The 26,889-nt window shown below is 43.5% G+C and overlaps 1 protein-coding gene and 1 long non-coding RNA gene across 2 annotated transcripts; one reads left to right on the top strand and one right to left on the bottom strand.

Annotated features, from left to right (window-relative positions):
- Nucleotides 1–264: 264 nt before the first annotated feature.
- LOC309528888 lies at nucleotides 265–26,778 on the bottom strand. The gene is made up of 3 exons (XR_014217960.1): nucleotides 26,723–26,778; nucleotides 3,485–3,648; nucleotides 265–614 (listed from the first exon to the last, which is right to left on the bottom strand). It is a non-coding gene; the product is annotated as an uncharacterized lncRNA (long non-coding RNA).
- On the top strand, nucleotides 790–25,684 carry PLEK (pleckstrin). Its single transcript, XM_082216493.1, has 9 exons — nucleotides 790–955; nucleotides 8,617–8,772; nucleotides 11,024–11,205; nucleotides 13,510–13,601; nucleotides 14,149–14,333; nucleotides 18,970–19,074; nucleotides 20,838–20,921; nucleotides 22,875–22,944; nucleotides 25,032–25,684. Exons 1-9 carry the CDS (start codon nucleotides 902–904, stop codon nucleotides 25,169–25,171), a joined length of 1,068 nt encoding a protein of 355 aa, XP_082072619.1. The 5' UTR covers nucleotides 790–901; the 3' UTR covers nucleotides 25,172–25,684.
- Nucleotides 26,779–26,889: the final 111 nt, after the last annotated feature.

The following is a 26,889-nucleotide window of genomic DNA, read 5'->3' as shown; positions in this document are numbered from 1 at the left end:
AAGAAACACAGATGAACAGCAGAGAACCTGCATGAGCAACGCTGACACCAAACCCTACATACATTAAGCAAAATAGAAACATCGCCACCCGACCCCACCCCCACCCATCTTTCCCCCCCTCCACCCCTTTTTCCCCTCTAATGTCTCAACAAATGAAACTGATTTGTAAAAATGTCACATGGAAAAAATACGAGAGACATTACACATACTTCTGTAAAACAATAAAATCTTTAATAATAATTAAAAAAATAACCTGGACCCAAGTTGTTAAGGACTTTCAACCTTGAACTCCACCTACCAGCATATGGGCAGGGGGGAAGCATGGCTTATAACCATTGCTATCCAAAGATGATGGATGGAACAGGCAACAGAGCTTGCTGACTAAACCTCAGTTGGTGACCAGAGTTACCCGGGGAGAATCCTACCTCAATATTCTTTATCCTAAACAAAGCTGAAAAGATGTGCTGTGATACCGTTGCCGCTGGGTCATTGTCATTAAGAGAACTTCATTGGGGTTTTTTGGGTCAAATATTCCAGGCAGCCACTCCACAAGAGCGCCTCTTAAAATGTGTACTCACTTAATTTAACAAGAGAAGCTCTGTTCTCTGAGACTTCTGGAAAAAGAAAATACATTGGTGGTTATTTCCCCCACCCAGTTTGTGCTAAGAGCTCAGTGTAAACAATGTTATTATTAGTTTATACTGTATTTTTAAAAGTTCTTAACTTACCATGTACACATGATTCTGCATTTCCTTCTTCCGGAAGAGGAAATGAGCCTGCTTTCATGTGATTAACAAGCAGAGGGATTTGCGAAAGTGACAGCTGTATAAATGCAGCTGGGGAAACTTTTGCATTGTCAGATGTGTTTGAATTCTGCTGGAGCAGAAGGAGCAGCGCAGAGATGGAACCCGAGCGAGAACCCAGGCGTATCAGGGAAGGATACCTCGTCAAGAAGGTACGTGCGGACCATTTTGGACAAAAGCTGTGGGAGGGCAATGCTTGATCTGAGCAAACGAATGCTGAGCTCACTATTCTTGAGCGTGTGAACCTGAGAGTTATAACTCTCAGGCAGAAGGACAGGGCACTTACGTAGAACGTAAAAGCCTTCGTTAATCTCAGTAATATTTATGCTTGAAATACAGAGTGCCTTTTGTTTTCTGTGAGCATGCAATGGCAAGCAGGGAAGGGGGACAGGACAGACATGCCTCTTCCATGATAGCTCAGTTGGTAGAGCATGAGACAACACTTCACCTCACGTGAAGTGAGGTTCAAAAGATTCCTTCATTTCAGGGGGTTGGACTAGATGGTCCCTTCCAACGCTACAATTCTATGATTCTACGTATGAAATTATGCCTGTTGTGGAGAAATTGGATAGAGAGACATCATAATCCAAGAAGATGGGTTAGCCAAAAAAGCTGGCATCAGCTGGTGAAGGGCAGGCTTTAAGTACAAATAATAAATATTTATTTGATGATGCTGGATGAGACTACAGAAGACTGAACTTAAAGTTAAAGCAAGCGATCTTTCTCTCTAAACTAATGAGAATCCTCCGGGGTAATTGACACCCACATCCCACAACACAGGATTGATGGAATGTTTGATGAGTAGGAAAACCCTACAAGGAAATGCCCAGACCACAAGACCAACTAAGATGGCAAGGGAGGAACCAAAAGAGGCGTCTTGTGTGCTGATAAGGAACTTGCCAAAGCAGAAGCTTTTCTGTTGGGGAATTCTAAGTGCCACAAGCAAGAACAAAAGAGTTGGCGCTTCATCTTTGCCTAAAGTTTATTTTGGACATTTCTACCCTACTTTTCTGGGGCAATTCATATGAATTAATGCCGAGGGCCTTCTGGCGGTTCCCTCGCTGTGAGAAGCCAAGTTACAGGGAACCAGGCAGAGGGCCTTCTCAGTAGTGGCACCCGCCCTGTGGAACGCCCTCCCACCAGATGTCAAAGACAAAAACAACTTTTAGAAGACATCTGAAGGCAGCCCTGTTTAGGGAAGCTTCTAATGTTTAATAGGTTAATGTATTTTAGTGTTTTGTTAGAAGCCGCCCAGAGTGGCTGGGGGGGACCCAGCCAGATGGGCGGGGTATAAATAATAAATTATTCTTCTTCTTATTATTATTATTAAAAACAAACTTAACAAGAAAACAGCAGTGTCATAACACAGTGTTATAAACACCATTATCAACAGCAGACAAAAGACATATCAAAGGCTCAAATAAAAAAATGCCCACTGGATTGAATTAGTCTTAAAAGCAGGAGAAGGCATGGGGCCTCTTTTCACAGGCTATTCCATAGTTTAGGTGCCACAACTGAAAAGACCTTCTCTCTTTAGCTGGTGAAGGGAAAACCAGAAGGGCCTCAGAATCAAGCAGATTCATATGGAAGGGGGTGATTCATGAAATGTGCTGGTCTGAGGCCTCAGGTCTAGGGTAGAATGTGGCCCTCCTAGCATCTCTGTCTGGCCGTTGGGACTCTCTCCAGGCCACTGCCCTCAGCAGCCATGCTCCACATGCTTTTGCCTGGCTGGAATGTGCTCTTTCCCTGCAATAATGCCACTTGCTTGCCTGAATGAAGTTATCTGTGTGTGTGTGTATACTTCTGACTTTTACATGGCTAGAATGTAGTCCGCTATATGATAATAATAATAATAATAATAATAATAATAATAATAATAATAATTATTATTATTATTATTATTATTATTATTATTATTAATTTGTACCCCGCCCATCTGGCTGAGTTTCCCCAGCCACTCTGGGCGGCTTCCACAGAGACAAAAAATACACTAAAATGTCACACATTAAAAGCTTCCCTGAACAGGGTTGCCTTAAGATGTCTTCTGAATGCCAGGTAGTTGTTTATCGCTTTGACATCTGGTGGGAGGGCGTTCCACAGGCCGGGCGCCACTACCGAGAAGGCCCTCTGCCTGGTTCCCTGTAGCTTTGCTTCTCGCAATGAGGGAACCGCCAGAAGGCCCTCGGCGCTGGACCTCAGCGTCCGGGCAGAACGATGGGGGTGGAGACGCTCCTTACAAAGGTAAGAAATGAATTTAGGGAATACACAAAGCAAAACACAGCCATTCTTCCAGATTCACACTTCTCTGAATTTTGCCACTTCCCTAGCCAAGAAATATATGAGGGTTAAATGTGGATAAAAATACATATAACAATAATATTAGCATACAGAAATGCATTATATTCAGGGAGAGTGTTTTGCAAAAAAAATATGTGTTAGTAATTCCACATACCCCCAAAAAATTGTTTACTGGGAGAAATTAGCACTAAAATGTGAGCAAGTCTTCACGGGAATTTAGAAAGATAAATATTTGCACATTCCTGCAGAAATGACCTGAACCTAAGTTGGAAAAAGGAGATGCAAATAAACCCAAATCAATAGATCTATCTGGGGCTGGGTTATAACAACAGATGTGGGGAGGCTTTCTCATCTGGGACATGCTGGCCATGGGCTTGACTTACCAGCAGAATATATGTGGTACAGCTCTCAGGCTTCAGCAGGTGGGGCATCTGGGAGCAGCCGTTGTGTTTAGGCATGTGGTGTAACAGACTCAAAGGAAAGGAGAAGTGGTATTTTGGGGAAGTTGCCCAGAGGCCACACTTCTAGTTTTCTATCTCTTCCCCTCCTAAAAAAAGAAAAGAAAAGAAGTATTATTCATTTGAGAATAATCAGTGGCGTAGCGTGGGTTGTCAGCACCCGGGGCAAGGCAAGTAATTTGCGCTCCCTAACCCATGGATTTGCGCCCCCTAACCCGTGGATTTGCGCCCCCTAACCCGTGGATTTGCGCCCCCTAACCCTAACCCCCAGATGTTGCGCCCGGCCCCCCCTGCACCCCCCCACGCTACGCCACTGAGAATAATATTCAGGGAATTTCTGTCTTGGCTCTGTTCTTTGATTGATTGAAAGAGTCGGCAACAATGGGTTAAAACAAAAGCACATGGGGGGGGGTTGTAGATGCAAAAGAGGCCAGGTCTCCTGCTTCTTTACTAATTGCATAGGAATTTCAGCAAGTGTAGCTCTGCATCTATATAATTATTTAAGTTACAGGAGCTCTGTCCTCTTTTCCATCTGACTAACCTACTACACCATAGGAAGTGAAACCAATCCCTCCCTCCCCTGCATGAACTCAGTTTGGGTTCCAGGGGTTGGGGTTTCCAAAGCCAAACTTCTTCCAGCTTGCCTTAGAAATATTACTGCAAGCTCCAGGCCTGTGTGCCAGCAAGAGAAAGCCCTAGTCATTTGATTATCAGTTCTAGAGAGCACAGTTTGTCTCTCCTGTACATCACAACCTGTGAAGCCCTACAAGCTTTTCAGAAATGAAATCTCCCATTAATTATTTCCAAGCCAGAGCCTACGAGTCTCTTTTGGAATGGTGCACAATGTGTATGAGGATAGAACTTTGGGAGCAATTCCGAAGTAGAGAGTAGCCACGATTTCAATGTAGAAAATCAGACTCTACATGAAATAGGACAACATTGCCATTATAAGCCGTAAGGTATCGCAGAAGGCAGCAAAGATTCTCTGGCCTTCGTGCACAAAGAACGGACATCCCATACATGTAAGAAGTCCTACAATCTTGGAAGACACAGGAGCTACCCACACTGGAAGAATGGCAGATGAAGGTCATGGACTACATGGAACTGGCAGAGATGACTGGCAGAATTCGTGACCAGGGAGAAGAGTTGGTGGAAGAAGATTGGAAGAAGTTTAAAGATTACCTGCAGAAGCACTGTAAAATTAAGGAATGTTGAAATGACGTTTGGTTGAAAATAAGTGGTACTGGTAAAGAGATGCTTAAGAAAATGTAATTAGGGATTGATAATTGGAAATGGATATTTATAACAAAAGGTTAATATATGGAGTAAGGATAAATGCTAGAGGGTAAGGATTTGCTGAATTTAAGATTTGAACTGGAATACAAAATGGGAGGTGTGAGGAGGTCAAGAAACTAGTGAAGAAAATATAAGATTTGAAAATATTAACTTATTTCTAGCTTTGATTTCTGGCTTTTCTCTTTGTTCTTACTTTTTATTCTTTATTTTTCTCTCTCTTTCTTTCTTCTATCAACTGTTTTTCTACTGTGTATTATTATTTATCTTGCTTTTGTAGTTTAAATGTTTAAACGTTTAAATGTTGGATTTTGTTTTTATTGTTTCTGAAATATTAATAAATATCATTTAAAAAAAAGAAAGAAGTCCTACAATCTTAGTATTGATCAATCTAGTTCAGTATGGTTGACGCTGATCAGCAGCTCTCCACGACTTCAGTCCTTTCCAGCCCTACCTGGACACCCCAGGGATCAAACAAGAAACCTCTTGTCTGCAAAGCATACTGTATGCTCTGAACTGCAACCCTTCCCCTTTCAAGGAATCCCTAACCAGGCCCAGCGCCAGCCTACAGCACCCTCAGGCAGCAGCAGCTGGTCAAACGCAGCATCATTTGAGTCACTGTGGGAGATCTGAAATGGCAGCTGCCTTGCCTTGGTCATGGTGCTGCCGCTGAAGCAAAAAGCTGCTTGTCAGCTAATATAAACTGCTTTGCCAAGATGTGCCTGCAAATCTCCAGATGTCCCTGACCCTAACCAGGACCGGCCTAGTGGTTTGCATTGCGAAGCCTTACAGTATGAATAGGTAACAACAGCAAGCTACGGAGAAAGCAATCAACGGTATACAATGGACCTCTGAAGCTATAACCCTATACAGTGGTACCTCAGGTTAAGTACTTAATTCGTTCCGGAGGTCCGTTCTTAACCTGAAACTGTTCTTAATCTGAGGTACCACTTTAGCTAATGGGGCTTCCTGCTGCCGCTGCACTGCTGCTGTGCTATTTCTGTTCTCATCCTGAAGCAAAGTTCTTAACCCGAGGTACTATTTCTGGGTTAGCAGAGTCTGTAACCTAAAGCGTATGTAACCTGAAGTGTATGTAACCCGAGGTACGACTGTACTGAGTTACTTGGGACTCAAGGAAGCTCAGTGTAAGTCCGTGGGCTGTAAATCTGAGTGTGTGACCAGGGGACAGAATCTCAAACCCAGGGTTGAATGCAACCTCTCTACTAGTCCTCAGAATTGCACTACATGTCACAAACAGCATACATATTGTAACGAAAGAGAATGCTTCTCGCTTTCACACGGGACAGCACCTTGTGGTTTCCTCAGCTTCTTCAGTTGAGAAGTGCTGGGGAAACTACATGATTTCCCTGTTAAGTTTTGCTTCTTAATCTCATGTGAGTACAATTATGTGACCATAACTGTGCTGTGGTGAGGGCAAGGCACTCTGTGCTGCTCTGAAGCACTTTCTTGAATGGTTATGTCTCATGTTTCAGGGCGTTGCCCTGGCACTGAAAAGGGATTATGGGCTCAACTTTTACCGTGAGCACAGCCCTTTGTGTTAACTTAACTCCTTCTATCCAAAGCGACTTTCCTTTTCTTTTTCTTTCTAATGTGTTTTTATTAAAAGTGCATACCGTCTCTCTGTTTCCAATCGCAGAGTCCTTCATGCAGGTCAGTTACATTCAGTGTGACATTACTGTCCAATGTCAATGAGCAGTCATCATTCAAAGGCAGTCATGCTGGCCCCTGAGCCTTATAGCGCCCTCTCTGCCCCTTCCACTTCTCTCTCCTTTCTGCCTCCCATCCCATCCCCTGGAGCAACCTTGACCTGAGCAAGCAATGACCTCCTTCTGTGATGTGTACAGAGCTTCTGAACTGAGGCAACATTAAGCCTTCAAACCACGATTGAATCAAATAATTCAGAAACCCCAATATGGGCAGCCATTAATTAAAGCTTTATGGGTCTTGTTTTAGAGACCTCTTCTTTTCAACTGCTTTATGTTGTAGTGCAGTCCTGCTGGCCACTACTTACAGGTACACAATAGATCATATATATGTTATTTTCCTAATCACAAATTACCAGCCTCTGTCGAATAATCAGGGACATCTTGTTTTTAAAACCCTGTCCTAAAGCCATACAGCTGAACATGCCTGCTTTCTTAATATATCGGTATGTTAGTTTTTGCTTCTTGGAGAAACCTCAAAACAGCCAGTATAGTGTGAGAATTAAGTAACCAAGCTAGTTGCTTCACACTTTATACAGAACTGCGAAATTGCAAGTCACCACTAAATGCTGTTCTAACCTAACCACTGTTCCATAATGCTCAGCACTCCTTTTCCCTTAACCCCCTGCCCCCCTATTATTTTTCAGACTACTGCAGAGACCACATGGCATTTGATACAAAAATTATATTGTCTAAGGTGTTTGAATATCGGGTCAGTCAAATTCCCCTCCCAGCTCTATGAATAGGCACAATTTACTTAGTTATTTAATTAGCATCTTTCTCTTCTTCCCAGAGGAGCCCAGTGCAGCAAACATCAAATTTTTTAAGAGTAAGGCATTCTTCCAGAATGGCAGCTGAAAAAAGTAAGAGAGGACTTCTGCAGGAACCCAAACCTCTATTGTGTCTGTGCCTGTTGTATACTCCTTTCATTTCATTAAAAGGTAGAATACACACATAAGGACAGATCAACCCCATATATACAAAGCACATTTGATGCACCTTTAAAGCATCAACGTTAAAGGTCAGCGTTTTGATTTGGATTCCGGCATCAATGTCAGCCCTTGTGAACCCAATGGTTCCCAAGCAGTTATCTTTTCACACGGGCTGACATTGATGCTGAAATCCAGCATCGCCTGAGCTCTGCGAGTGCAGCTTTCTCCTGATTGAAGTGCACAGTGTTTGAGGTCTGGGACATTCGCAGGGAAACCAAAATGCTTGTTTACAAAGGTATTGTACTACCAACCTTACTGCATGCTTGTGAAACATGGACCACTTATAAATGCCATCTCCAACTCCTTTAAAGTATCCATCAATGGTGTCTCCAAAAAATTTTACACATCACTTAGGAAGACAGACAAACTAATGCCAGTGTACTGGAAGATGCAAAGATCACCAGTGTCAAAGCAATGATTCCTCAACATCACTGGATTGGTCATGTTGTTCAGATGCCTGATTATCGTCTTCCAAAGCAACTGCTCTATTCCAGACTTAAAAATGGAAAGCGTAATGCTGGTGGTCAACAAAAGTGGGTTAAAGACTCTCTCAAGGGAAATCTTTAAAAAATGTAGTATAAACACCGACAATTGGAAAACACTGGCATGTGAGCCAATTGGAGAACAGCCTTTACCAAAGGTGTTGTGCTCAAACTCAGGATGAAAGGGAGGAAGACACATTGTGTAAGGATATGTGGATCCAGAGTTGGCCTCCACAGTCACTTATGGACTCACTGTTAAAACCATGTTCATGGAAGACCACCTTACTCGGATATCAGTGATCGCCAAAGAAGAAGCTTGGGAACCATTGGGTTCCACAATAGAAGAAAGGAAGGATCTAAATGTATGGGTGGGGAAATGAATAAATAACCCTAATACTGTATGTTACATTGTTTTTAGAATCTCCTTGTGTCTTTGGGGATTGATAGGTGCTTGACATGTTTTGGGTAAATAAGGATTTATTTAGATGCAACTTCATTAAAAATGCTTTCATTGGCATGGTCACAGGATGCATAGATAATTTTGTCTTAAACTTGTTTGCATACAGGGTAGCATGTTTAACACCTGGAAACCTATGTGGGTAGTCTTGTTAGAAGACGGAATTGAATACTTTAAGAAGAAGACAGACAACAGCCCTAAAGGAATGATTCCTCTGAAGGGAAGCACCTTCACAAGTCCCTGCCAGGATTTTGGTAAAAGAATGGTGAGTATGCATGTCTTCTGAAGTACACTGAAGAAAGCAGGCAGGAAGGTGGGGGGCTTAAGCTATGGATTAGGTTTTTTCCACTGTAGTTAAGATATTGTCAGATCTTGCTGGCTGCATAAGCTGATACTAGCCTTCCTAGTGTTTAGAGAGGATGCTATGCAAATTCAGCCCAGCAAAATGCTAAGACAGGGTGGGGAACCAGACGATGTTGGACTCAGACACCTATCAGCTTCAGCCAGCACGGCCAACGGTCAGGGATGATGGGAGCTGTAGTCCACCAACAGCTGGAAAGCTGTTGGCTTCCCCAGCCCTGTTCTAAGAAAACAATGCTGGTTGTTTTCTTTCTAAGGATAGACTCAGGGCTTATTCCATTTGCCCTGCCTCCTTCCGCTGGGGTAACCCAGTCAGAACAAGTAGCCTTTGGGTTTTTCATGGATTGCTGTTCCAGTTTTGTGGTGGGACAATGGCAAAATCACTTGGACCTGTGTCTAGAAAGATGGGGAAAGCAGAAAACCAAGCATGGGATGAGCGGAAGGGTGGACGAACCCTTGCTTGACAGATTTTTATTGTTATGGGAATTTACATGAAACAGAGTGGTTAAGGTCCAGCATGCATCTCGACTATACTTTGACAGTGCAGTTCTTCACACAGATAAAGAACTGGGGACTATTGATATTGTGGTGAGACAGCTTCTCTGTCTCTGAAAAACTCACATATCTGAGTAAGGGGCAGTAGGAATTGTTGGCTGAAACTAATGCTCTTCAGTTAGGAGGAACAGCAGTCTGAGCATGTAACTGTTGCTGAACTGTATGGGACCATTTCTTTCCAAATCAATATGTACAAGATCAGACTGTGCTAGTCTTCCAAGATTGGGGCAAATTGATTCAGTGTTTCCACCCCTGGAACACTGTAGTAGTCTGAGTGCTCGGTGCCTTTCTCAGATATCCGTCTGGCCAGAGAAGTCAGAAAGATGATTAGACCACTGCAGTTTCCCAGAAAGGGCAACGTGAGAGCAATAGTTTAAAATAGCTAGTCCTACTTTGGAAAGCATGCATGTGATCCCAAGTCTCAGTTCAAACTGTTGTATCCAACTTAGAACAAACCCATTAAAATGAATGAACCTAAGCAAGTCATTTCCATTAACTTCAATGGGTCTACTCTGAGCACTTCTCGGATACAACCCTATTTTCTTCAATAGGGTGTGGATTGTGCTAATTCCCTAGCCTAAGATAAAGTAGATACTCAGCTTTTGCTATGTTGTGTCTTTGTGTATAAACAATAAATCAGCACGAATGTTTCCTGGTTATTTCTGTACTCCATGATCAAACCAAGGTTGCAGGTTTGATGGGACAGCTGCATATTCCTGCAATGTAGGGGGTTAGAGATGATCCTAAAAGTCCTTTCCAACTCTACAATTCTATGATTCTGAGAGCAGATAATGGTGTAAAAATTCTATTCTGTTCCATACTACTTTACAGTTCCTTCCCAGCTTGCCCAGTTTAAGCAGTTTATACTGCTGTATTTAGGCTGCAATTCTATACATACTAAGGGACGCGGGTGGCGCTGTGGGTTAAACCACAGAGCCTAGGACTTGCCGATCAGAAGGTCGGCGGTTCGAATCCCTGCGACGGGGTGAGCTCCCGTTGCTCGGTCCCTGCTCCTGCCAACCTAGCAGTTCAAAAGCATATCAAAGTGCAAGGAGATAAATAGGTACCGCTCCAGCGGGAAGGTAAACGGTGTTTCCGTGCGCTGCTCTGGTTCTCCAGAAGTGGCTTAGTCAGGCTGGCCACATGACCCGGAAGCTGTACGCCGGCTCCCTCGGCCAGTAAAGCGAGATGAGTGCCGCAACCCCAGAGTCGGCCACGACTAGACCTAATGGTCAGGGGTCCCCTTTACCTCTATACATACTTATCTGGGCATATGCGCCATTGAACTTGGTGGGAATTACTTCTGAGTAGGCAAGTGCATGCTTGTTCTGTTAGTTGCTTGTTCATATAAGCTGTGCTGCCAAATATATGAAACCTGCACACACACTGTACCTTTAGAGCACATTTGAAGCATATGATTTCTCTCAAAGAATTCTGAGCATTGTAATTTGCCTTTCAACGAGTTATAAATCCAAGCAACACTTAGCAAACCACAGTGCCCAGAATTCTTTGAAGGGGAAAATGTGCTTTAAAGGTTTAGGGTACATGCAGCCCTTATGCAATGGACAAGTGTAAATCATTATGAAATGGTTCTCTTCTAGTTTGTCATGAAGCTAACTACCGCCAAGCAACAGGACCACTTCTTCCAAGCCTCTCATCTCGAGGACAGAGATGTCTGGGTGAAAGACATCAAGAAGGCCATTAAGTGCATCGCTGGAGGTCAACGGTTTTCTAGGAAATCCACCAGGAAGTCTATTAAGCTTCCAACCACCATCAACCTGGGGTTTGTTAAAATAGACTTCTTCAAATATTAATTTAAAAGGCAGGAACATATCCTCTTGTTTCCGTAGGGGCTAATTACACATAAATGTGATGCTATGATTTCAAAATAGGGATGCGGGTGGCGCTGTGGGTTAAACCACAGAGCCTAGGACTTGCCGATCAGAAGGTCGGCAGTTTGAATCCCCGCGACGGGCTGAGCTCCTGTTGCTCAGTCCCTGCTCCTGCCTACCTAGCAGTTCGAAAGCACATCAAAGTGCAAGTAGATAAATAGGTACTGCTCCGGCGGGAAGGTAAACGGCATTTCCGTGCAGTGCTCTGGTTCGCCATAAGCGGCTTAGTCATGCTGGCCACATGACCCGGAAGCTGTACGCCGGCTCCCTTGGCCAATTAAGCGAGATGAGTGCCGCAACCCCAGAGTCGGCCACGACTGGACCTAATGGTCAGGGGTCCCTTTACCTTTAATTACACATACGGTAAATGTGATGCTGTGATTTCAAAAAAGAAAAGAAAAGCAGCCTTGAGAGATGGAAATTTGGGCTGGATAAGTGATGGGGAGGTAGAGGAGTGCGTCATCCTTTCCCCAGCTCTCTCTCCCCCCCAATCGCATATCCCAGTTGTTTATCCCCCAATGGAGCCTGAAAAAAATACATATTAAAATTGTGAGTAGAGAAAGGATTAAACACACACACACACATCCTCTTCTCCAAATTCCCATCTCTCAAAGCTGTTTTTTATTTATTTAAAGGATATATGTGTGTGGAGCTATTTTAACGGCATTCACGCTTGGGTTGTAGTAATCTGGTTTTATTGAGTCATCATTTCTTTGCTTTCCTGTGACAGTAGCTGGTGGGCAGATATGTAGGCACCAGGCATTGTTATAAAGCGAAGCTTTGTTTCCCCTATTCCCAAAATGCACAAGAAACTCAGAACCTGGCTAGAACAAAGCACTGAGATTACAAAAGTTAAAAATATTAATTGACAGAAGAGGAAGTTGATTTTGTTGTTGTTGTTTCCAAGTCCACTTGCAATTTGACTTTCACTTAGATTCAGTTAGGATAGGAACATAAAGAGCCCTGCCGGCTCAGTCCAAAGGCCTATTTATAGCCCAGCATCCTGTTCTTACAGTGGCCAAGTAGATATGTGTTGAAAACCCACAAGCAGGACATGAGTAGACCAACACTCTTCCCCACTTGTGGTTCTCAGCAGCTGGCAGTTAGAGCCATCCTGCCTCTGAAAGGGGAAATAGGTGCTATGAGTTTGTCTAACATCCTTGTAAAGCCATCCAGGTTGGTGGCCATCACAACATTCTGTAGAAGCAGAAAGTCCAGTCTTTGAGGGAAGCAGATTTATTGAGCAAGAGCTCCAAATCAACTTTAATTGTGCAACCTGAATTTGCTGGGATGTGGTTGAATCCCATCTGAAAACAGCGACAGCCTGGAAGCGCCCTGTGTTTAGACTTATGTCTGTACGATTATCTCAACTGTGTTGTTGTTGTTTAGTCGTTTAGTTGTGTCTGATTCTTTGTGACCCCCTGGACCAGAGCATGCCAGGCACTCCTGTCTTCCACGGCCTCCCGCAGTTTGGTCAAACTCATGCTGGTAGCTTCAAGAACACTGTCCAACCATCTCATCCTCCGTCGTCCCCTTCTCCTTGTGCCCTCCATATTTCCCAACATCAGGGTCTTTTCCAGGGAGTCTTCTATTCTTATGAGGTGGCCAAAGTACTGGAGCCTCAGCTTCAGGATCTGTCCTTCCAGTGAGCACTCAGGGCTGATTTCCTTCAGAATGGATACATTTGATCTTCTTGCAGTCCATGGGACTCTCAGGAGTCTCCTCCAGCAACATAATTCAAAAGCTTCAATTCTTTGGTGATCAGCCTTCTTTATGGTCCAGCTCTCACTTCCATACATCACTACTGGGGAAACCATAGCTTTAACTATACGGACCTTTGTTGGCAAGGTGATATTTCTGCTTTTTAAGATGCTGTCTAGGTTTGTCATTGCTTTCCTCCCAAGAAGCATGAACAAAAGCTTTCATAGAAAGGCTACTTATTAGTTGTCTAAGTTATAAAAGCATGAGTTGAGCCTCCTTAGAGGATCTAGGCATTTCCTATGCCTGTCTAAGGCAGGGATAGGCAACCTAAGGTCCATGAGCCACAAACAGCCCACGGGGGTCATTTAACTGGCCCACAAGCCGGACTGGAGTTTGCAGAGTCCCTTTGATGCATTTGCAGGAGGAATTTAAACCCCAAAGAGCCAAGTCGAACATTGTTTCCTAATTCTGCCTCACTTCTCTGCACTGCACAGTGAACTGTATCTCTCAATGAAAGACCCCGACAAAGGAATTCGAGAAATGAAGCTGGAAAAGGACAAGAAAATTTTCAACCACTGCTTTACGGGTAAAGAGCTCTTATTTTTCCCTTTCAAAAAATGTTCCGTTGAGTAAAACAGGTGCTAGAAAATGGAGTCGCGACAGGAAACAGTTTGTTTGGAGGCAAATGTCAGTTGCCATTCCAAAATAGTTGAACCTGCCAGTTCCTGAGAAAAATGTCCTATAGATATTGGGCAGAATGTGGCGGCATTGAGAGGGGAAATTGTTTCCAGTAGACAGAATGTGAAAACTGCATGGTGAAGGCTTTCCGATGAATTGGGCTTGAGTTTTGAAAGCTAATACCACAGCAAATTTGTTAGTCTTTAATATGGACTGGACACAGCCCTAAAAACTTCATATAATTTACATATTTGCTGGCAAGTGGAATATTTGGCAGAGCCTGGCTCAAGCCAAGCCCAGATATAGTCACCGCTGGCTTCATATTTCCAAACTGTAATTGCAATTTGAATTTAATTGAGAACACGTCTCTTTGATATGCTTAACTACTTGCAGTCTGCAGTACTTCATTTTGTGCCTGTCTGCTCACACACCTTGGTTCATTTCCTTGCCCTTAGGTAGTTGTGTAGTTGATTGGCTCCTGTCAAACAACTCTATCCGGAATCGCCAAGAGGGTCAAATGTTGGCATCTGCCCTGTTGAACGAAGGTTATTTTCAGCCTGCTGGAGATATATCCAAGAGTGCACTTGAGGGCCTGTCAGAAACTTCCTTCCTTGACCACGAAGACGCCTATTATTATTTTGTAAGTAGCAATGCATGTCACTACTTTCTGGGATTGCTGGAGCTGGGGGAGCACAGGAACCCTAGAAAATATAGCTTTTCAGACTGGCTGCAATATGAGGGTCTCATCTAATGCAGTCTCTGTGAGTAGGTGTATACTGTATATATGTGCATGTGTGTTGAAATATGTGTCCATATATATTTCCTGGTGGGACATGGGTGGTGCTGCGGGTTAAACCACAGAGCCTAGGACTTGCCGATCAAAAGGTTGGCGGTTCGAATCCCCGCGATGGGGTGAGCTCCCGTTGCTTGGTCCCTGCGCCTGCCAATCTAGCAATTCGAAAGCACGTCAAAGTGCAAGTAGATAAATAGGTACCACTCCAGGGGAAAGGTAAACGGAGTTTCCGTACGCTGCTCTGGTTCGCCAGAAGTGGCTTAGTCATGCTGGCCACATGACCCGGAAGATGTACGCCGGCTCCCTCGGCCAATAAAGCGAGATGAGTGCCGCAACCCCAGAGTCGGCCACGACTGGACCTAACGATCAGAGGTCCCTTTACCTTTACCTTTACCTTTACCTTTACCTTTACCTTTACCTTTATATTTCCTGGTACTACACTTGGACTCCCCATTGACTTTTTTTCTCAGGGCGTATACTCCACATTGCTTAATACAAATTAACCACCTTTCACTACTGCAGTGAAAATAGGTGGTCTATTTGGTGCAAACATCTTCACATATCGATGCTACCTGATTGGCACCCAAAGTTTCATGATTCATCTAATTTTACCTTCAACCAAAATCCTTCCTTCTGTTTTTAAAGTGGATGTGTTAGTTATGCAGTAACAAGGATTGACTTTTGACTGTTACAGGATTGCAGCATTGGTTTGGTTTTCTGCCCCAGCTGCCACAATTTTTTTAATACAATGTCTTGGATACTTATATTTAAATCTCTGCTTCCCAGCCTTTAATTTATTGCAAAGCACTTGGGAGGAAGAATGACTTGGCATCCCTCTGCTTCAGCAGAAGCAACAAAGCAAGCCAGCGTTCCTCCGAAAGTTAGTGACTGTGAATCACTGAAGTGCAAGACCTGGCCTCAGTTAGCTGTCATTTCAGAGGAAGCTGCCTTGTGTTCTTCTGTAAATGTATTCTATTTACATCTTTGTGTGCATTTTCCTATCCTAAGAGGGTTAATTGTAAATATATGACTCCAACCATTTCCACAGGCCTTCTGGAAATACAAGGTTGAATTCAGTGAAGTTCTACTCAGGGTAGACCCATTGAGGTTAATGGGCTGAAGTTAGTCATGTCCATTTATTTGAAGGGTTCTACGCTGAGTATAACTAATAGTGGATATTATGAGTGGGAATCAACAGAGTTGCTGCATGCATAGAATGTGGTCTGCTCATGCAATGGGCCTCCCCAGGGTCAGGGACTGGCTGGATCAGGAGGAGTGGTGGAGGCTGCCAGCCCAAGAGGATGACAACTTAGAGTAAGGTTACCAGATTTTTCTCATATAATCCAGGGATACTTTTTTTTAAAAGAGAGAAAAGAAGTTTGGAGCACTAGTTGCCATGGAGTAGGCTCAGGTCTGGCTTGGGCTCGGCCGCGTGTCCTTGCCCTCCCAGTGCTCTCCTACCTCTCCTCCTAAGCGGTGGCGGTGGTGGCAGTGGCATGGCAAGGTCAGGGCTCCCCTCTTTTTTCTCCTTCCTCTTTCTCTCTCTTCCTTCTCCTTCTCCTCTCCTCCTTCTCCCTGCATCGGCTCCGGGGTTTTCCTGGCGCCGGAGTGCTGCTGGGCAGCCAGCCAGGTAGCCGGACGCTCTCGCTCCCAGCTCGATTTGGGTCATGGGGGTGTGTGTGTCTGTGGTTCCCCCTTGGCAGCGGCAGTCTCAGCAGCCCGGAGCCAGCCTGGTAGCGCAGTTGGCTCTGGCTGGCTTCAGGAGCTGCTCGCTGCCGTGGCGCCCGCCATTTTCCCTTGCCTGAAGTCCTCATGTGATGTGTCTTGTGCCCTTGAACCAATCACGCAACATTCATTCCCTACTAATAAATCTACAACACTTAAAATATAAATCCGGGGACATTAAATGAAATCCGGGGACGGATTTTGTCTGGGGACAGATTTGTAAATACAGGGACTGTCCCCGGGAAACAGGGACGTCTGGTAACCATAACTTAGAGCCCAGAGCCTGGGGGGTGGGGTGGACTGAGGAGCAGTCAGCAGAAGGGATGAGCTGGGAACTGATAGAAGCAGGTGACCTGAGCGGTCAAGGGTGCAGAGACAGTCCCAGTCCTACAGACTCTCTTCCCCCTCTGACTCCTCGCTCCAGGAGGGTCCTATGCCAGACAGGCCCAGAGGAGGCGCTCACCCCCTCGACACAGCCTTCCTCTGCTTGGGAGGAACCCAGAGTGAGAGGATAGAGGGGAGGAACATACCTAGGGTTTAGTTTCAGCAATGCCTTCATTGAGTTAAGATGAAACAGGGACATTGATGTATTGTTGGTAAGTTGTTGTTTTGCTAATAATAAGCTAATTTCATTCCGTGCCTTCTGTATATGTGTCTACCCTGTGGATGACCTGGTTCCTTGACAGCTCCTTGACACCCATCCTCTCCTCCCCCCACCCTCTAATCTGCTCCGGAAAGTAAGGGGAGCCCTCAGAACAGGTTGGGTGTGTGTGCGTGAATGGGGGCAAGGAAGAGGGGAAAGTCCCATTGCATGAGTAGACCTCATTCCCCATGTGCACACTCTACTTAGGACTACAATGAATTCTATAAAACCAGACCTTCAATTTGGTACATCCATCCTAGTGAGTTTGAGGTTCTACTTTTATCACTAAATGGAGCTTGCGGGGGTGGAAGTGGGAATGAACCTTCTCTTTTCCCTCTTACTTCCCCCTGTTCCACTGCTTGAAGACTTTTGGTATTGGAGTTTGTGGTGTGGATTTAAGCAATGAAGCGTGGGAAGGTAAGGAGTAGCTACATTGTACTCCATCCCCTGTGTGCTTCACTTCATGACGAAAGTGCTTTATAACCAGTGCACAACTGTTTGTTGTTGTTTAGTCTTTTAGTCGTGTCCGACTCTTCGTGACCCCCTGGACCAGAGCACTCCTGTCTTCCACTGCCTCCCGCAGTTTGGTCAAACTCATGTTCGTAGCTTCATGAACACTGTCCAACCATCTCGTCCTCTGTCGTCCCCTTCTCCTTGTGCCCTCCATCTTTCCCAATATCAGGGTTTTTTCCAGGGAGTCTTCTCTTCTCATGAGTGGCCAAAGTATTGGAGCCTCAGCTTCAGGATCTGTCCTTCCAGTGAGCACTCAGGGCTGATTTCCTTCAGAATGGATAGGTTTGATCTTCTTGCAGTCCATGGGACTCTCAAGAGTCTCCTCCAGCACCATAATTCAAAAGCATCAATTCTTCGGTGATCAGCCTTCTTTATGGTCCAGCTCTCACTTCCACAACTAGTTTGGCCTTAAGACTGGCCTTCTCAGTCTTCTGTATGCATAATTATCTAGAGTGCCAACTTCATTTGCTGATGGTGTCTAAGGGAATCCTAGTTGCATAGCTGTTGGCAAGGTCCCATATAATCAGTCCTGAGATTCTACAACTCTGGTTGGCAACTTTTTTAAGAAAGGAAAACAAACACATGCCATATTTTGTTGCTGAACAATTTTGGTTGTGCCATCTGACTCACTCCTCCATGACAAGGGCTTCCCTATATTAGGCACTCTAAATTTCTTTTTCATAGAATGCAGATGAAGACAAGAGTTATTTAACCCTCCCTTGACCCCACCCCACCCTGCTCCAGCGTGACCAGTGAGAGGAAGAAAGAGTAGTCTCCATATTCTGCATTTCAGTTGCTCAATCCATTTCGCTCGGATATTGACTTGTGTGCACAAGAAAGCAAGGCGAGAACTTTCTCTGAGCCTCTACTGATCACATCGGAGAGGAAGTAACTTAAAATGCTGTTTGCCACAAAGGAAAAAGGAATTTGGTGCATACTTCCTATATACATGCTTTGTGCATCGTGCATGTATTCACTACGATGCATAAATCTTAGTCTCTAGTCCAGGTAAAAGAATGACAAATAAAGTGGGACCCCAGTGTTGGGATAGGGGAGAGATTGAGCTCACAGCCTATTTGTTTGGAAGCTTTGTAAAGTTCAGCAGATGCTGACATTATTTGCTGTCTTATTTAGAAATATTTTTAACCTTCATTGCAAAGCAATGAATCTGGAGTAACACATCAAACTTGAAATATACTCGGAGTCGAGTGTGGATTTCATGCTCTTTATTCAGCTCATAGTAGCGAGGAATGAAAGTTTCCCCACAATATCTGCTTTATATACATTATTTGCACAATGGGCCACATGTGATTGGCTGATTCTGGGATTCTCCTGTAGGCCAATCAGGTTGCGGATTCACTTCCACCTGGAGCTGGACTGGGTGGCTCCTGTGGACCAATCATACTGCTGCATTGTTCTAGGACCAATCAGACTGCTGCATTCTGAATCCTATTGTTCTAGGACCAATCAGACTGCTGCATTTTGGATCCTATTGTTCTAGAACCAATCAAACTGCTGCAGTTTGGATCCTATTCACTCAGTACATATCAAAACTCTTTCAGGTGACGTTAGCAACATGGTCTTGTTCTTTCCTTAAAACAGGCAGACAGTGGATTCTTCAGTGAAGGGAATTCCAGTGATGATGATGGGATCTTCAAGGAAGAATTCAGAGGCACAGTGGTCAAACAGGGATGTTTACTGAAACAGGTTGGTATAGACCTTGTTTGCTGTGATGGCTCAGAAAAGCAGTCAATATAGTACAGAAATATAAGCCTTCTCAGGAAAACTGCCTATGCTGAAACCACTCTTGACTCTCATAGCTGTGCTGTGCTGTGTTGCTCAGTGGCGATCAGCTGGTGAAACAGGGCATCCTTCAAATCCTCCAAGGGGGATGTCACAATTGATCTGGTTTTGCCCAATTCCAACAGAATTGCAACACTGCCGTCACGCACGGGGCATATGAAGACTTTATAACCATGTGACTCACTGAGCTTGTCACTTGCTTCATGCAATCCTGAGAAGAAATTGCAGCACTGAGAGGAAATGATCACAGACTGAATCCACAGTAGAACGTTGGCCGTCAATTTTGAGGCACTTTCAGGAATATAAGTGGCACAGTATCCAAAATGTGAAGGGGAAATGAATTCTAAATGTTGTATTTTCTTTCTAGTACTCTAGAGACATTCTTCAGTCTGAATTATTTCAAGAGAGTTTTATAAGGAAGCAAAAGTACCACTTTTTAAAAAGGGTGTTTATTTGGAGTTACCCAAGCGAACACTTTTAAGAGGTTTTTGGGATGTAAGCATTGGTGCAAGAAAAGCTTGCATTATAGCTAGTTTGAGGCTGAACAATATATTGCCTAAGGTCTACAACTGACCTGTAAAAGCTGTTGCCACAGATCTTCATTCCTTCTTGGGAATAATACTCATTATAGTCTGTGCTCTAGACCAGGGGGTCCCAATCTGTGGTCTATAGACCACCAGTGGCCTGTGAGCTTTATTCAGGTGGTCCACAGCATGTTCACATTAAACTGACATATTGATTTTTTTTATTGCTTCTTTAATTTCTTATATTGTACTTTATTGGATTGCAAATTGAATTCTGTGGAAGGCAAATGAAATATAAGAAATAAAGGAAGCAATGAAAACAGTAAGAAATCACATAGCATCTAGCACATTGCATTGCAATTGCTAAAAGAGGCAGAAAGAATCATTAAGTGGTGATTAACAATTTTCAAATGGTTCATGGGAAAAATAGTTTAGAGCAGTCGTTGCCAAACTATAATGGCTATTTCCCACCCAAGAAAGAACCAGCAGCCTTCTGAAAATGTAGATACTGTATGTGGCAATTGGTTTTAGAGGTCAATTTTAATTGCATTGCGAATTCTATAGAAGGGTGACATATACATCCCTAAAATAAAATAAAATAAAATAAAATAACTTTTAGGGTCTTGATTGTGCTGAGGAAGCAAAAACAGCAAAATTCCAGCAAAACCCATGGATACTCTGCTTCTGACATTCCTGGGATGCAGCCAGGGGATTTTTTGAGCAGGAACGTACCTTTCTAAAATTAAATGATTATTTTTTTGGCCGGGGGAGAGGGGAGCTGGAACAGATATATACCCAATGCCTGAGCCAAAAATCCACCTATATCTGTAATCAATAAAGTTCTGGCCATTTCTAATCCAGACCACTGTCTGCTTGAGTTTATTAATAATATCTTACATTTAGCCCCTGCCCGGGGGGCGGGGGGGGGAGGTGTTGCAATGTGACTGGATCTGCAATAAACAAAAAAACAAAAACAAAATTACTTCTTGGTGAATTTCCCCAATTCCTCCTCCCAGAAAAAAGCACTGGGTGCAGCTATCACAACATTCTCGCTTGGCTACCACAGCGTTCTCCAGTTCTGTTTTGGGGATTTGTTATTGCAATGCAGAAAATGAAAGTCATACATTCATTACATTTATTTAGGGGCACCGGAGGAAAAACTGGAAAGTACGAAAGTTTGTCCTGAGAGAAGACCCTGCCTACATGCATTACTATGACCCTGCAGGGGTAAGCCCATTTCCTGTGGTTTTGCTGGGCGTTTGATATGAAACCCGCCTTCAGAATCGTTGGTTTGAATGGCAGGGTTGTTTATGTGAATTGTGTTCAGTTGCTGGGACCTCTCCTCTTGATGGAAAAAAGCATCTTTTTTAAAAAAAAATATTTATTTATTTTATTGAACAAGAAAAACCTTAAAATACATTCCATACCGACATACATTCCATACATTCCATAAATTATAAAGATTATAAAGAATTGAAATAGAAAGGGGGGGAGAACAAAAAGAAAAAAGGAATTAAAAGAAATAAAAGTAGAAGTAGAAAAAGAATATACATGCATCTGAAGTACACATCAGCAAAAGAAAAGAAACTTCCGACTAAACCCATTGCACTATTTTACATTTAAGCTATTATTTACACAGTTTCCTAAAGTTGTTTCTCTTCATCTTAAATCTGACGTTTTCCAACAATTACTTTATATGACATGGCTCATTCAATATCTGCCAGGAAGTTTTCATGGTCACAGTACCTTTGAGATATTCCTTAATTACTATTCATTCCTTATGGTAACTTCTTGTGTTGAGTTTCCTCTCACTGTTCCTGTTCTCCTTGCTAATTGTAAATACTGTATCAATTTGGCTTGCCACTCAATATTTGAAGGGATAATTTCACTTTTCCAATTTCTTGCTGTTAGAATCCTTGCTGCTGTATCTTCAGGGCTTTATATTCTAATATATTTTATCAACTTATTTATAGGCCATCTTTCAGGGCATAACCCCATGCAAGGAAGCTTATGTGTAATAAAAACGCAATACAATGCAAAGTGAAACAAAATCTGAATGGCAGCAGTACAATCCTTATTTAAAACATGGGCTAGTTAAAATAGGGTTGCCATATTACAAAAGTTAAAATCCAGGCAAAGTTGTTGAGGTGGGTTTTTTTGGGGGGGGGATTAGGTCAAAATTGTTGAGTTCTTTTTAGGAACATCTCCACACAAAAAGGAAGAAGTCTGGGGGCTTTTTTGGAATTTTTTAGGGATTATTTTTTGAAAAATGACACCCCTCCCCACCATACGTCTCGGTTTCCCAGACATTTTGCAAATTCGGCAAAAATCCACCTGGACGCCATTCTGCTGGCTGATTCCTGGACATGTCCGCGAAAATCCTGACATATGGCAGCCCGAAGTTAAAATAAGTGAATAAAATAACTGAATAGATTTATGCAGCCAAAAAAGCTGTATAAAACAGCTCTCTAGTTTAGTCACATTTAATAAATACCTCAATAAAGGGGAGGTATCCCAATTTTTTGGTTTGTGCAGTGAGTACAAAATGCACCTATTTCAGAAAGGCTTTGTCAAATGAGCTTCAGTCAGCAAAGTGGCTCCCATCCCCCAACTTTTGCGGCTTGTTCTGTTGTTCTAGCACAGTTTTTCTTCCATCTGTTCTGATCCTTCTGCCAACACACTGAGTTCTAACGTTATGTGTTTGAGGGGGGGGGGAACCTTTTCATTATTTCCACATGGTTCATAATGTCAATAACTCCCGTGAAACCTACTTTCCTTCACCTTTCTTCTACACTGAAGAACCCCGATTTTCTGGTTTTACTCCTCGATTGCCTATAGCCCATAGCTGTCAACGTTTCCCTTCTTTTAAGGGAAATTCCCTTATTCCAAATAGGATTCCTCGCAAGTAAAGGGGAAAGTTGACAGCTATGCTATAGCCTGTGCCAACACACACACACACAGCCATAGCCATGTCCATCTCATTCCAAAATGAGTTTTTAACCAAGATAAGAGACTCAAGTTCTTCATGATTTCCTCCTAGATTACACCATAGCCTGCATAAACACACACACTGATGGCCGTAATAATTTTTATTGTGTTGGTTTCAGCTGGAAGCGAAAAATGGTTTCCAGAATGAGTTTTTAGCCAAGCTAACAATGGTTTGATTTTGAATCATTTCAGGGGGAAGAGCCACTTGGAGCCATTCACTTGAGGGGTTGTGTGGTGACAGCAGTTGAAGACGCACCAGATGGTAAGCAGCAGCACATAGAGACTGTCCCTCGTGTTGTGCATGTTCATGCTTCATTCTAAGAAGTCTTTGTAAGACTTCTGGTGGTGCCCCTAGGCGGGTGCCTCAGACATTTCTTTCTTTCTTTCTTTCTTTCTTTCTTTCTTTCTTTCTTTCTTTCTTTCTTTCTTTCTTTCTTTCTTTCTTTCTTTCCTTTTCCTTCCTTCCTTCCTTCCTTCCTTCCTTCCTTCCTTCCTTCCTTCTTTCCTTCTTTCAAGTAAGTCTCCAGTCCTCTCAGAAAGAAAGTTGTGAAGCAAAATGTGCCGATATCCTCTAAGAGATTTCTGAGAAACAAGAGTGGTATGGCTGCCTTGTAGATTTCTCCTGGTACTGAGGAATGCTACCTCTTGGTTTTAGAGAGGAACAGCAGTGTATAGCTGACTTTCCATCGTATTTGTTAAGTTGTGGGTGAACATATCAAACGAAATAAAAAAATTCCTTCCAGTAGCACCTTAAAGACCAACTAAGTTAGTTCTTGGAATGAGCTTTCGTGTGCATGCACACTTCTTCAGATACACAGGTGCATGCACACGAAAGCTCATACCAAGAACTAACTTAGTTGGTCTTTAAGGTGCTACTGGAAGGAATTTTTTTATTTTGACTATGGCAGACCAACACGGCTACCTATCTGTAACATATCAGACGACACAGCGATTCTTCAGACAGCTCTTGTTTATTCACAGGCCAGAACAGGGCTGAGGGGTTCAGCCAACCTGCTTATATAGAGCTCAACTACAAAACAACAGTAGCAACTTTCTGTAACTATCCAATCACTGAATGTCACTTTCAATTCCTTATTTGCATATGCAGACCTGAGTGAAAACTAGCTGGCCCAGGGTGAGAACTTCAGTACATAACACCATGCATAAGATTGTCAAGGGCAGGGCCGTCTTAACCATAGGTGCCAGGGGTGCGGGGCACCAGGCCAAGAGTCCGGGGCCCGAGTGTGGGAAGAGCCCGCCCATTGGTCGGAGCCCCGCGGCGGGCTCTTCTGCTGTGGGCAGCTCTGCGCCACGAGTTCGGGGGCAAGCAAGCCAACGAGGTGCTGAGGTGGGCGGGCAGCTCCTGCCCAACGCATGCTGCTTACACCACGAGGCGCCCGGCTTCACTCAGTCACCAACGCCTCGGGCTGCTTTGTTGCGCTGGGCTCCTTATGTTTCCTGTTTTCTTTTCCTGAGCAGAGAAAAGCATGGTCTCAGCACCTAAAAAAAGGCTGACAACTCTGGGCAACCTGGGGGGGGGGCGTGCCAGGCGGTTATCTTTGCATGCACTCCGGCACCACATATGCTTAAGTTGGCTCTGGTCAAGGGGTGGTTGCCACTCTAGTTTTGTGTTATGCCACATCCCCTCCATGGCAGCCATTTTGTGATGGGCAGTCCCAGCATGCTTTCAAAATTCAAAATGTCCCTGGTGGTCTAAAAAGGTTGGTGACCCCTGCTTCTTAACATATTCGAGGCCTGGAAGCAAATGGCTCAAACACTCCGTTTTGCTGATTCCCAAACTGGGGCAGCCACATGAAAAAAATCAGCATCTCCCTCTTAATATGTCAATTAGATAGAATTATCTTTGAATGTGAGCTGAATTCATCCCTATTTCCTTGTCATGAAGGCATTTTGATCTGTTCATTTATGCTTAAATCTGCAGGTAAAACCAACATTGGCTAGAATTTTCTTGTGATTTATTCTGTCTTTTCAGTATCAGTATTCAATATCCATACACTGCCTAAACAGAGCATGAGAGAGGCTTAGAAAAGGGTGGGAACAACGATACCATTTCTGACCATTAGTGCTGGCTCAGGCTCACGTTAGAGTCCCACCATGCTGGGTCACTGTCACTGGCTTAGCTAACCACGATGCTGGCAGATATGACTCCCAATTTCAAATGAAATACAGGTTTATATATGTATGTAGAGTTGATTTTCTACGTGGAAATTGGAAGATTTTCAATTGTGTTTGCGAGAGTCGTGTGAAAATGGAAGAGACCGTTGAGCCAGAAGAACTGAAACAGCTCCCAGACTCCTTTGCTCACAGTCTTCTTTTTCTCACAATTAGGTAAGAAAAATGATGTCGGGGGAAACCTGTTTGAAATCATTACTGCAAATGAGGTCCACTACATCTTGCAAGCAGCTACCTCCACAGAACGTACAGAATGGATCAAGGCCGTTCAAGTGGTTTCCAGGACTGGAAAGTGAAGAACTATAAGCTTTAGCAAAATACTAGTGGCCTCTTTTTCCATGGGTTTCTCCACACAACCGGCTATCTGTAGCCCTGTTCTCGTTCACGGATACCAGGGTGGCCATAACTCTGAAACTTTTATTTGACAATAACCTGTCTTAGAATTAGCACAGTATTTCATATGCCTGTGTCCTGTTCGCTTTCTATACCTTCCCATTATCCAAAACAGGATCATTTGGCCTCCTCACAACGGTCTGTAAAGTTTTCTCATGTACCACCAAGTAAATAAGATGCTACTTTAAGGCAGATGCATGACTAAGTGTTACGTAACCCTTATGATTTCTGCATATGGTAGTGGTTTGGGGGGAATTGTTTGTAAAATGAGTTTTGTATTTTAATGAACCCTCATCCTCTTCACATATATGTGTATCTGCAAGAAGCCCCAACTGAAGTAAATGGAGTTCTATTTGCCCTAAGAGTATTAGAACTACAGCTAATGTCATGGAAATATATATATATATTTGAAAAATTATCTGCTTTTCTGTCTGTTTCTTGCTTTCTTGCTTTGATGAGGCAATGAAAAGAATGGTGAGGATTATTATTTTTAAAATACATACATGTATAAATAAAAAAATTCCTTCCAGTAGCACCTTAAAGACCAACTAAGTTAGTTCTTGGTATGAGCTTTCGTGTGCATGCACACTTCTTCAGATACACTGAAACAGAAGTTGCCAGACCCTTCTATATAGTGAGAAGGTGGGGAGGGGTATTACTCAGAAGGGTGGTGGGAATGGGAGATTGGCAGGTAGCTGAGATGAGCCTGTTGGCGACTCTTAACGACTGCAATAGGTCTTACAGGAAAAGGCAAGGGGTGAGAAGGTGAAAAATGGCTTAGTCATGTATAATGAGATAAGAATCCAATGTCTCTGTTCAGATCAGGTCTCTCCATGGTTTTGAGTTTGGTAATGAGTTGCAATTCAGCAGCTTCTCTTTCCAGTCTATTTCTGAAATTCCTTTGTAGTAAAACAGCTACTTTGAGATCTTGTATAGAATGTCCTGGGAGATTGAAGTGTTCTCCTACTGGTTTCTCTGTTTTATAAAAATACACACGCTCTGTCTCACACGCACCCACATCCACAGAGCCAGCACTACTGTGGTCACTGAATAAGCCACAGGCTTCAGGCTGCTATTCTAGATAAGAGTAGGGCTTGTAACTTTAACCCAAAGCTGTAACCCAAAGTTATGACGGGGAACTAGGGCTGGCCCAAGACACCTTGCAGCCTGAGGTGAACCAGAAAATGGCACCCACCCAGAACTGTCATTTGTCAAGGGTGCTGGGTTAGGGCATGGATAGGAATATCAGGCTCACAGAGGCAGGATCTGCTACCCCTTCCAGCTTTCCAGAACCTTCTACTCTGGTGTTTCCTGCTTTTTTCTTTTTCTTTTCTTTTCTTTTTTTGGAGTCTTTTTTACTTTATTTATACTTATGCATCATACAATAAAATAGAAAAAATACAAATCATACAAATAAACAGAATAAAGCCAGAAATACATAGATACAGTCATACCTCAGGTTAAAGTCGCTTCAGGTTGAGCCTTTTCAGGTTGCGCTCCATGGCGACCTGGAAGTAATGGAACGCATTACTTCCGGGTTTCGCCACTCGCACATGTGCAGACGCTCAAAATGACGTCATGAGCATGCGCAGAAGCGGTGAATCACGACCCATGCACGCGC

Source organism: Podarcis vaucheri (genome assembly GCF_965113315.1).
Source record: "Podarcis vaucheri genome assembly, chromosome: 3".
In the NCBI taxonomy this organism is placed as follows: domain Eukaryota; kingdom Metazoa; phylum Chordata; class Lepidosauria; order Squamata; family Lacertidae; genus Podarcis; species Podarcis vaucheri.
The sequence above is the reverse complement of the archived record's forward strand: the minus strand, read 5'-3'. Positions and strand labels throughout refer to the sequence as shown.